This window comes from Mauremys mutica, chromosome 3, assembly GCF_020497125.1.
Source record: "Mauremys mutica isolate MM-2020 ecotype Southern chromosome 3, ASM2049712v1, whole genome shotgun sequence".
Classification (NCBI taxonomy): Eukaryota; Metazoa; Chordata; order Testudines; family Geoemydidae; genus Mauremys; species Mauremys mutica.
The window spans coordinates 107843008-107855543 of record NC_059074.1 but is presented as its reverse complement, the minus strand read 5'-3'; the positions used below and the strand labels follow the sequence as shown (position 1 = coordinate 107855543).

Genomic DNA, 12536 nt, shown 5'->3' with positions numbered 1-12536 from the left:
TTTGACCACCCCTGATTTAGAAGATAACGATCACACCCTCTTCTTGTTCTTTATCTACAAACTTTAGGAGATAATTAATGAGTGCCAGTTTGGCCACTCCCAAATCCTTTGCAAAATGCAAACACAGAACTGTAACAGATTTTTTTTTAAATTACTTACAAATCATCTCCTCCTTGCTCTTTAGCATCTCTGCCATATACAATTTTGCCATAGATACGACTTGCATTTGTATTTGTGCTTGCTAATACAATTGCTACCACTAGCGCAGGTAAACCTGTAATACAAGAGACAGCTATTGTATTTTTGTTTTCAAACCCCAAAGCATCTGAAACTTCCAGACAACACTGCATTACTGATGATCAAAAGAGCTGAAAATGTTTGCTTTAGCATAGAGTATCCTGAGGTAGCCATATAACTCTAGAGCTGTCCATGATATACCACAGCATGGAAGAACAGCATGAAATAAATGATTTCTCACCAATTATATAAATGTCAAATCTCCATCTAAGGATCTCAAAGTGCTTTAAGCATTAAGAAGTTAAGGGATAAATATTATTATTATTACACATGGGGAAAGTAAAGTAAAAATGTTCAACCCTGATTGCTTAAAGTTAGGCTCCCCAATCCACATATAGGCATGTAAATTAAAGCAGTCTGATTTTCAGAAGTGCTGAGCACTAACTAGTTCTATTGAAATCAGCGGGAGCTACAAGGGCACAATCCCTTTAGAGGCCCTCTTGTATTTAGATGCGTAACATTAGACTCCTAGTTTGAAAGTGTTGCTGGAAGCACAGAAAGGTTGAGGCTCTAATGATCAGGTTGCAGTGATTTTTCAGAAGGGCCGAGCATCCAAATCAAGCCACTTACTTAGGTACCTAAATATGGATTTAGGTGCCTAATTGTAGGCACTCATGTTTGACAATGCTGGCTTAAATGACTTGCCTAAGGTCATACAAGAAGTTCGAGCTGGAGACCCCACGGTTCCTGGCTCCCAGGCCAACTATCCTTGTATAGGAAAACAGCTTGTGTATCTTTTATTCCTTCAGCTACCATGTAAAGCTGTGCAGTTTGTATTTTTACAAAACTCTATATCTCTTATATCCGCTATCTACACCCCTACATAAACAGAAGTTCCACATACTTTTTTTTCTATGTAATATAAAGCGAATGTAGTGCTTGAGAAAGGTGCTGGACTGACAGCTATATTGAAGCCCTCTGTCCACAGAGATACAGCACAAGCAGCATCAGTGTAAGACTCTCATACTATGTGTTTGTCTCTCATCCCTGTCTTGGAGAAATTACTCCTAAGGGTCAGTTTCACTGACTATTCAATCCTTGTCCTCTCTGCTGAGACTGCCAGCAAGGGTGCCAGTCATGAGGGTTATTTTTACTATATGGAACTTGCCAACTAGGAACTGGACTGTGATCACCACTCTGTTCATGAGGCTAATGGTTTTGTGTTGCTCAGTATTATTTTGAACACAATAGCTGCATTCAGGCAGCATGTCTGGCAGAAGCCAAAGGGCCCTGCTATAGAAAAAAATGAAAAGCCTTCTTTCATGAATCTTAGTTATTTTTCAGTAATACATTTTACTTGTGGTTGAGGCATTGGACAGAGGCTCAGTAAATCTTGTTTTGATTCCTTTCAACATTTCATTTAACAATTTTGTGAAGTTTACTAAAACAAACAAAAGAGTACAAAACATAAAAAAAAAAACCTGGAAAAATTTCATTTCACTTTGGCTTAAACATTTTGTTCAACCTGAAATTTTTTCCTTCTGCATTTTTCAGTTTTGCCACTGAACCAAAAAAATCAATTATTAACTCAGCTCTAATGTTTATCGAGTGCCTAGCACAATGGGGTTATAACCTCACTTGGGGCCTCTTGGCACTGCTGGAATGCATAACAATACATAATTTAAAAATATACACTATCTAAGAAATACATCTTCTCACACATACCCCAGCCAATAATGCAAAATTTCAGTATGTATCGCCGTATGTAGGTGTTGAACACTTTTACTAGAGCAATGTACATGTGGACTGCTTCCAGTCCCATCCACGTAAAGGTGGCCAGAAGGAAAAAGTGCAAAAGAGATGCAACAGCTATGCAAAGGCCTTCTATGTTGAATGATGCAATCCAACCATCAAGCAGGAAGACCAGGTTGAGAAAGAGCAGGGCTGTGCTCAAGTTCATTAAGATTTTGGAGGGGTAATCTCTTCGTAACTTCCTAGAGAGACAAAAACAGAGGCATATGTTAAGTAGTCAAAATGTACTGAGGTATTTATAGCAGCTGTGGTTACCAATTTATAATTTACAGAGTTATCCCTGAGCCATTCTGCCATTTCCGTAGGATGTTTTCAGAATTGTTATATAGATGGCATATCTTCATTTCACTTCCCCTCTCTACCGAAAGTCTCCAGCCTGAAAGGGCTGGATTTTTCCTGTTATATTTAGGAACTATGAGGCCTAAATAGGGAGTTTAAAAAAAAGACTGAGCAACATGTTGGTAGATTTTTAAAATATATAAAAGGACACATTATGCCCCTCAAGAAGATTATTTGGGACCAAGATTCTGCTACTTTGCCCAGCCTGAGCAACACAAAGTGGCCAGGCTAGGAAGAGAGAATCTGGGCTTGGGCCTCTTTGTAAGAAACATTCCATGTTTAACAGTGGAGCACAGTGGTGTTCAGCCACTTTTCGTGAGACACATAGACATCCCAACCCAATCAAACAAAATATCCTAGCCTCTGGTTAGCTTGTTTATTTATTACAAACAAAATATTTGTTTTGAATTGTTTTTGACAGTAATACTTACTCAAAAGCAATATATGTCAGAAGAGTTGCAGCTGAAAATATGGCAGATATCCCACAACCAATGTAGGTGATAAAGGTGAGGACTTTATTATTTTGTGGATCTATTTGTGAAGCAGTTCCCTGGAGGTCCTACATGAGAGAAGAGGAAGAGGCTTAAGTTGCAGCAAACTCCTTTTTTATGAGCATGACACTGTTTGTTGGTGCAAAGTCAAGCAAAAATTCAAGAACACTTAGGCAATATCTATATAATCCCAATGCTACAGGTTGAGTTTACTGGATATTTAGTATATAGTTGTCACACATCTGACTTCCTTCCCAAATCCCTTGACAACATTGTGCCATAAGAGGAGGTTACTTACCTGTAACTGGAGGTTCTTCAAGATGTGTGGTCCCTAACTGTATTCCATTGAGGGTTATGCATCTGCACCATGTGCCTGGAGTTGGAGAATTTAAAAAGTAGTGCCCATTGGTCCACACATATGCCATGGCTTACCTAGTGCTCCTGTCCCAGGCAATAAAGAGTGGGTGGACCAACCGCATTTCTAGTTCCTTCTCCACCACCTCCAGCAGATGCATAGGAGAGGGGAAGGAGGGTGGGACATGGAATACAGCTAAGGACCACATATCTCAAAGATCCTCAAGTTACATGTAACTAACCACTTCTTCTTCTTTGCGTAATGATCCCTATTGTATTCCGCTGAGGTTGATGAACAAGCAGCACCTATGGGAGAAGGGGGTGCGAGGATGAGGATGGAACAGTAGTATGAAGGACTGCCATACCAAAGGAGGAATCCACTGCTGATTATTGCATAGCAGTCGTAATGCATAGCAAAGATCTGTAGAGAACTCCACATGGCCGCTCTACATATGTCAATGAGTGGCACATTCTGAAGGGAGACCAAGGTCAAAGCCTGAGCCCTTGTGGAGTGAGCTTGTACCCCTGTAGGGGGAGGTAGACCAGACTGCTGGTAGAAGAGTTTGATACATCCTCAAATCCATTTGGAGATTCTCTGGGTGGAGATGGCCTGTCCCTTGATTCTCTCTGCTATTGCAATAAATAGTCTACAGGACTTCCTGATTGGTTTAATTCTCTGCAGTACAGAGCTCGTCGAACATGGAGGGAATGGAGTCAACATTCCTCTGCAGATGCATGTCATTTCAAAAAGAAAACAGGTAAGTGAATGACTTCATGTATGTGAAATTGAGCAACCACCTTTGGTAAGAACTTGGGGTGTAGTTGTAGGGAGACTTCATCTCTGTGGAAAACCGTGAAAGGTGGGTCCGAGATCATAGCACTGATGTAGCCAACTCTTCTCACGGAAGTGGTAGCAACAAGGAAGGCAACTTTCATGGAAAGGAGGGACATAGAGCATGACGCTAAAGGTTTGAAGGGAGTCTTCATTAGCATAGAGAGAACAAAATTCAGGTCCCATTGAGGAGCTATCGGTTGGTGAGAAGGTTCTGGTGGCAGTTAGTGGGTGTGTGAAGATAGAGAAACCTTCTACTGGAGGGTGGAATGTGCTAATCACCACCAGGTGTACTTTCAAAGAATTGAAGGCAAAACCCAATGACTTTAGTGACAGAACGTGGTCCAATATGAGGGGGATCCCTCCGCACTGATTCTGGTAAATCACCTTTTTGTTGATTCCATGATGAAAAACGTCACCACTTGTCCTGATAACATCTGGTGCAGTCCTTCCTGCTGCTAGAAAGGATGTCCTGTACAGCTGAAGAGCATGTTCATTCTAAGGCAGATACCCAGCCAAATACCATGCTCTGAAGTGTAGTGCATGTGGATTGGGATGTCCAGGGGCAGCTCGAGGCACCAGCAAAGCAAGCACCTGCTTGGGGCAGCCCATTTGCAGGGGCGGCATGGGAGCTGAGAACCAACAGGGGGCTCTGGGAGCTGTAGTTCCTTGGTTAGCTCCCTGCCTATAGAGCCAGCCTTGGAGCAGGGAAAGAACTACATTTCCCAGCATTCCCTTGGCAACTACCAACTGGAAAGGAAGGAGGGGGACCTCATGCGACAGTGTGCTGTGAGTGCTGTGAATGGTAGGGAGACCATATTTTAACATTCAAAAAACAGGACACTCCAGGGGGAGGGAAGCCCCACCCTGCCACCAGCCACTCCCTCCGACTGCTCCCCACAGAAACCCCAACGCATCCAACTCCCCCCCCGCTCCCTGTCCCCTGATCACCCCCTCCCTGGACCCCTGCCCCTAACTGTCCCCCAGGACCCCCACCCCCTATCTAAGCATCGCTGGTCCTTGTCCCCTGATTGCCCCCTCCCGGGACCCCTGCTCCAACTGCCCCTTGGGACCCCACCCCCTATCTAAGCCTCCCTTCTCCTTGTCCCCAACTGGCCCCTCCTGAGACCCCCCCCCAACTTCCCCCAGGACCCCACCCCATACCTGTCCCCTGACAAACCCTTGGGACTCCCATGCCTATCCAACTGCTGCCTGTCCCCTGACTGCCCCCCCCCGAACCTCTGACCCATCCAACCCCTCCCGCTCCCTGTCCCTTGACTGCCCTCCCTGGAACCCCCTACCCCTTCTCCAACCCCCAGCCCCCTTACCGTGCCACTCAGACCAGCGTGTCTGGCTCCACACAGCTCCAGACACGCTGCTGCATACATGCTGCCATGCTCCCCCGCGGAGCCCACAACTACCCACCCCCCCAGCACCTGCCTTCCAGATTTGAACACCTCAAAATTCAGGAGTGCTCAAACTCAGTTTGGGCAGCTGTTACTTCATTTCTCCCAAATCAAATATACTGATCCACTGTAACTTGCTGTAGAAAAAGTAGGATAAAACTGAGCAAGAAATGCTTCATAGTGGTTATTAGTACTGGAATTGCTATTTTCAACACCCATTGCCTTTTTGTTTGTTTGTTTGTTTAAAAGGAAGACAGTGATATTGCATTGGCAAATTCACCATAGAAAGTAAGAGTGGAACAAAAGAATAATAAAGGCACCTCAACTTTTCCTCATTTATGGAGGACAGTCTTATAATATGCATCCAGATATCCTCCAATCACACAAGCTGAAAATTGTTCCACTTTACTGCAGCTCTGTAACCATATGGGAACCAGTCCTGTCTGTGTCTTGTGCACATCCAAAATTCCTGCTGAATGACCCACCCTGGGAGTGAGTTCCCAGTGACCCAGGGCTGCAGCGGAAGGAGGGTGCAGGTGTGTGGGCGGGGAGAGCCCAGGGCTGGGGTGGCAGGAGGTGTGTGGGGGGGCACTGGAAGGGGTAGCCCAGGGCTGGGGCGGCAGCGAGGTGCGGGGAGGGCACTGGTGGGTGGGAAAGGGGGAAGCCAAGGGCTGGGGCGGCAGTGTGGGGGAGAGCCCAGGGCTGGGGCAGCAGCGGGGTGCGGGGGGGGGGGGAGCCCAGGGCTGGGGGAGCCAAAATTTTTTTTGCTTGGGGCAGCAAAAATCCTAGAGCCGGCCCTGAGGATGTCTGATCTTCCTTTTGTGGGGAGGGATAGCTCAGTGGTTTGAGCATTGGCCTGCTAAACCCAGGGTTGTGAGTTCAATCCTTGAGGGGGCCATTCAGGGATCTGGGGCAAAATCAGTAGTTGGTTCTGCTAGTGAAGGTAGGGGACTGGACTCAATGGCTTTTCAAGGTCCCTTCCAGCTCTATGAGATCGGTATATCTCCATATATTATATTATAACGGGTCAGCAGATCTTGACAGATGGGGATGAAAACTGGTGAGCAGGATGACATGTGGAGAATATTAGAGAACCAGAATTTGTCTAGGCCAGCAGGGAGTGATCAGAATTACCATTGCTCTGTCTCATTGAATCTTGTGCAGTACTTGAGGTAGGAGCAGTAGTGGAGGAAGGGGATAGCTGGTCTGACCAAATGAGCAGAATGGTGATTGAGGGCTCCCCTGGAGCAGTATGTTGTGCATTTGCTGTTCACCTGTGAAGTGAATAGGTCTCAGGTTGGGGTATCCCATGGAGTGAAAATGTTGTGTGTACTACTGAATCAGAATGTCTGCTGAGTGAGTCAGTGAATACATTCTGTGTCCCATAAAGACGGGCTAAGGACAAGAGGATCTGGTGATTGATGCATCAGTTACAGAGATTGAGCACTTGTGCATACAGCACAGATCTTCTCTCTCTGTGTTTGTTGATGTAAAAGCCACTGGTGATGTTATCTGACATGATGAGACCATCATGGGAGCAGATGAAGGGAAGGAAGGATTGGCATGCTCTTCTCACAGCTCAGAGCTCCAGGATGTTTATGTGCATCCTGGATTCTCTGGGAGTCCATTTTCCTTGAGCCACGTGGTCACTGAAATGAGCCCCCCAGCTCACCAGGGATGTCAGTGATAATCATCTTCTCTGGTGAGGCAGAAAAAAAGGGAACCTTCACACATACTGGATTTGGGTCTGTCCACCATTGGAGGTATAATAGCATTTTGGCGAGGACTGTCAGCATGGAAGCCATGGAGTGGCAGTTTGGCAAGTAAATGGACTGGAGCCATGTCTGGAGGCAGTGAAGATGGAGTTGTGCAAAGGAGGTCATGTAAGTACATGAAGCCATGTAGCCGAGGAGGGACAGGCAAGTCCTTGCTGGAACACATTGATTGTTCACATTGTGAGTTCTGTCCATTACCAGTGGACAGTTTCCAGGCAAGAAAGCTCATGCTGAGACCAAACTTATGATAGCCCCTATGAAGTCCAGGGACTGCAAAGGGTTTAGGATCGATTTCTCTACGTTGACACTGACGCTGAGGGACAAAAGAAGGTTGAGTAACATGGGTTGACACATGGGTTTATTGCCTGGACCTTGTGGCTAGGAGCCAATCGTTGAGATATGGAAACACGAGTACACCACAATGTCTGACATAGGCCACTATGATGGGAAAAAACGTTGAAGACTCTGGGAGTGGTGGCTATCCCAAATGGAAGCACTCTGTACTGGAAATGGTGGGTACCCACTGTGAATCTCAGGAAATGTCTGTGGGCCAGATGAATATTGATGTGAAAGTAAGCATCCTTCATAAAGAGCCAGTGTGACCATACAAAATTTGAGCTTGTGGATGAAGTGATTGATGTGCCAGAGGGCGAGGATTGGTCTCCACCCACCTTTCTTCAGAGCAGAATCCCGTTCCCTGATATTTTGGGAGAATGTGTTCTATTGGTCCCTATTGTAACAAGGAGTTTGTCTCTTGGGGAAGAATGGTGTCATGAGAGTGGTCTCTGATGGGGTAGAGAAGTCTTGGAGGAGGTAGCAAGTGGGGTGCTTGATTGTATAGCGATGGTGGATGATGTTCAGCACCCATCACACTTCAACTGTGGGAAAAGAGTGCTAAATGACCCCCAAAGGGAATAGGAGGGTCGTGAGGTGATAGGCACAGAGGTTGGTGGCTTTCAGGCTCGCATCACAAATACCTCTTGGCTGGAGGTTGCAGCCCCACTGGTGCAAGACCTCTGTGCCTTCTGACATTTTCTTGAAGGCTCATAAAGTCTCTGAGAGTAGAATTGAGGAGATCTATAGTGTTTGAATGGGTGGTTGGTGGTGGAATTTTTGCTTCAGGGCAGGAGGGTAGATGCCCAGTGATCAAAGGGTGGCCCTGGAATCTTTGAGCATATGCAGCTATTCCATCTTCTGGTTAAAAAAATGGGATTAATTGAAAGGAAGGTCTTCAATAGTGTTCTGTATCTCCCTAGGGAAACCAGAAGAATGGAACCAAGAATCCCCATGCATTACTATGGCTGTAGCCAGGGGCCTGGAAGAGGTATCTGCTGCATCCACTGCCAATTGGAGGGCCATTCTGGCCACCAGCTTCCCTTCCTCAATAAGCACCTCAAAACAAGCCTGACCATGTTGTGGCAGGCTATCAATAAATTCCTCTAATTTACTGTAATTCTCTCCGCAACAGGTCCTGAAATTGTCTGAAATCATCCGGTGAGGAAGGGGATGCTGTAGTCACCACCTCGTCCGGAGATGAAGAGGGAAATCTTGCTGGTTTCAGTGCCATCGCTGGAACTGGACTAAAGGGTTCCTTCTCTACCATCAGATTCAAATGCCTGCCTGAAAGATCCCTTAAAAGGGAGTCAGACAAAGTTTCCCTCACAGATCAGACAGGTTCCGAAGGGGGGTACTTGTGACCAGTATCCCCAATATGCCCAATAGGCTGGGTCTGAGGGAGGTTGTGGGGGGCTCCATGGCATGGGGTACCAATAGTTCCGAGGAGGTTGAGGTGGTAGATGCTGCCACAGATGTGACAGTATCCAAGAAGGTGCATAGGAATGGTATGACACAGGCGGTTCTTCTCCTGGTTCTGATTCGTTGGAAGAGGAGAAGGCAGTACCATCAGAGCTGGTGGAAAAGCTTAGCATATCAGTGCAGAGGATGAGGGATCCCGTACCGAAGGCATATCCCAGGGTGGAGATATGATCTCTTTAGAAGTGAAAGGACCCGATGGAGGGGGTGACTCTGGGTCCAGCAATGCAAACACATCCTGAGGTTTGGCCACAAATCTGGATCTCCCTGGAGTAAGAGGCACTCTCTTTTCCGGGTATCAGTGCCAGTGATCTGGTCTTTCCTGGAATCTTGTGGGGTGCTGGTGCTCGTGGTACTGATGGATTGGCGCTCGGAACTGCTGGATCTCATTGCTTGTGGGTCTTTTTCTCATGTCTATGGGACTTAGCTTGTGCTCTGTCCCCATGCCTTGAACTTGTGGAAAGAGCATCCATCATCTTTGATTTGGAGAAAGACTTAGTTCCATGCTCATGGATGTGCTTCCTTGCCTCCTGACTAGGCCCTGCCATTGGGTCCATGGGGGTGGTATCTTCAGCACCGGATTTAGACATGGTAGCTGGAGGTGCACTCCTCACTGAATCAGGCTGATGCACTGGGGGAGTTCTCTGGCCTGGGTCTGAGTACAGTCTCATGGCGAGCTCCATGATGTGCTGCTGGAGGCGAAGAGCCCGGCCTTCTCAGGTGTGGCTGGGGAAGGACTGGCAAATACTGTACCTAGATGCAATGTGAGCTTCCCCCAGGCAGGAAAGGCAATGATGTTGTCTGTCACTGATCAAGAAGAAGTGCAGGCAGGAGGTGCAGCGTTTGAAGCCTAGACATAGGCTGGACATAGTCCGGTACCCCAACATGGGGTAAGGGGTTGAAAATCTCCCAAAGTCTATCCAAACAAAGTACTAAAAGTATTGACTAATAAAAACTACAATAAAACTGGTAAAACTACTATAGTCTGGTAAACTATGTACAACTATCCTTATTTGAAATATTATCAGGGACGAGGACACTGCAAGTTCCGACCAGGACCATGTGGTGGTGAGAAGGAACTGGAGATGTGGTCAGTCCACCCCATCCTTTATCGCCTCGAACAGAAGCATAAGGTGAGCCAGGCACATGCATGGACCAACGGACTCTACTTTTTAAATTTTCTGACTCCAGGTGCATGGTGCGTATGCGTAACCCTCAGTGGAATGCCATAGGGACCATTACTTGAAGTACTGTTACAGCTGGAATCAGCAGATACACATAGGTATGGTCCTACCAAATTCACAGTCCATTTTGATCAATTTCATAGCCAGAGGGTTTTTAAATTAGTCAATTTCACTTTTTAAGCAATTTACATCTGAAATTTCATGGTATTGTTGCGGTGGGGTCCCAACCCAAAAGGTCCTCGGAAGCGGGTCTGATCTCCCTCCTCCCCCTGAGCTGCCATGCAAGGGAAGGACAAGTCCTGTTTCTCCCCAGGGACTTGAAGCTAAGAATCAACTGAGGAGCAGAGGGAGATTGGACCCACCTCCACAAGTCTCCAGCTGCAGGAACTTCCAGTGCTGGGCTCCCCCTGAGAGTGAAAGTGGCCATGCAGGGGAAGGTCAAATCCTGTCCCTCCCCAGCCCAGACGGGACTTGCAGCTAAGAACCTCCTGGCTGGGGCACTTCCAGCAGCCAGCGGAAGATCAGTTTTCATGGGGAAGGGCTTATTTCACAGTCTGTGACATGTTTTTCATGGCCATGAAATTGGTAGGGCCCTACACATAGGTCTCTGCTGTTCATTATACTTCATCACCCAGAATTCAAATGGCCTTTTGTAGAAAAATCAATCATTTGCAATTTTCTCATCCTCTCAACCCCTTTATGTTCAGAGGCCCATATGCACCTCTCTTTTACACTGAATGCGTCTAAATTGAATCTGCTGCAGGAAATATAACTGTATTTATATTCAAATTGGCACCATGCTGGAGAATAGGTAAATCACAGAAATTCTCATAACAATAGCTATGTTTAATTTAATCTCCGAGGAGATTATATGTGTGTAGGCATCCATGGAACAAATATTTTACTTTCAAACCAACATTTCAACAGAAAAATTGAAAATTAAATGTGAAAATTCTGGGGACTTTTCACCCTTCTTTTCTGGGTCGACAGAAAAATTCTTCCATTGACCTAGAGCTGTCTCCACTGGGGCTTAGGTTAGCATAACTGCATCGCTCAGGGGTTTGAATTTTTCAAACCCCTGACCGATGTAGTTAAACTGACTTAATTTTCAAGTGTAGACCAGGCCTGAATATAAGAAACACTACAGCATCTCTGCGATGCAACTGTTAGCAAATGCTCACATTTAATGGAAACTATTCTTTGATAGGCCCTTTACAAAAATAGCTAGCAAATAGGTTTTTAAACTCTAAAAATATGCCATTCTTCACAAGGGAAATGCAAGACTTGCATGCAGTTGTCAATTCGTGTGTGTCTGTGTCAGACACTTGTAAGACTGTTTATTTAAATCCAGAGAACATCCTGTGAAAGTAGCTAAATATCTGTGTGGAAATTCAAGCAGGATTATTAAAACAGAAAAAGCATGTAAAAAGTATGTAAAAATCTTCCATTGGAACACAGCCAAAATTCAGAAGACTTCCTTCTCACTTCTTAATGCAACAAAAACATTCAGACTAGGAGAAGGGACTCATTGAACATATCCGAAAGAATGCTCATTTTTCCCTATAAGCATGAGAAGCTAGAATATAATTAGTGTACAAAAGGACAAAAAGCCTTATGACATTTTTCCTATTTAAATTCAAGCAAGATGTGAACAAAGCAACTATATTATGAGGCTCAGCGAAGCCAAATTTTAAAATATATGGCTCCCTGGTTCTGTAAATCATCTGCAAGGAAAAGATTTTCCTGTTTCCCCTCATTTTATCTCCTGGTATTTCAAATATTTATCGTTTGTCTTTTTAAAATATCCTAGTTAAACCGGTTAAATCAAAACACATGTACCTGCACGAGTAGCAAACATCCTCCCTGGAAGAATATTTCTGGAGCCAAGGAATGTTAATGTTAGAGAGAAAGCCGCAGTACAGAGCAATATTGAATAAGGTTGCTAAGGATGTGGGAACCCAGAGAAGATGGGGGATTTTGAAAAACCATCAGACTTTCTGAAAAGACTGCATACATTTCATAGCTTTAACTCCTTTTTCTATTTTTTCTTTTAGCAACATTTAGATTCACCCCACTGGTGCAAGGCTATATACATTTCTGGGGGCAACACCACCCCCACAGGAAGGTAAACTGTGTTTGCTATGAAGCCCTTCCCTGAGGATTCTGCAAAAGAGGCTGCAATAGAGGGTATTGTTCAAGGTGCCAGGGAGACATGAGTGCTGAAACAGTGCATCCTCCAGGCATTCTGGCTATATCTTCTTCGCACCAGTGCCATCCAATTGGGAGGCTGTGCA

The 12536-nt window shown here is 45.5% G+C and overlaps 1 protein-coding gene across 6 annotated transcripts in view; it reads right to left on the bottom strand.

Annotated features, from left to right (window-relative positions):
- Positions 1-12536, bottom strand: part of ADGRG6 (adhesion G protein-coupled receptor G6) — a 168840-nt gene that overhangs the window by 18990 nt on the left and 137314 nt on the right. For all 6 annotated transcript variants that reach the window (XM_045011402.1, XM_045011400.1, XM_045011403.1 and 3 more), the window contains 3 exons: positions 2820-2947; positions 1963-2231; positions 160-274 (listed from right to left, as the gene is read on the bottom strand). In XM_045011402.1, the coding sequence (XP_044867337.1) occupies positions 160-274; positions 1963-2231; positions 2820-2947 (512 nt within the window). The remainder of the gene's footprint in view (positions 1-159; positions 275-1962; positions 2232-2819; positions 2948-12536) is intronic.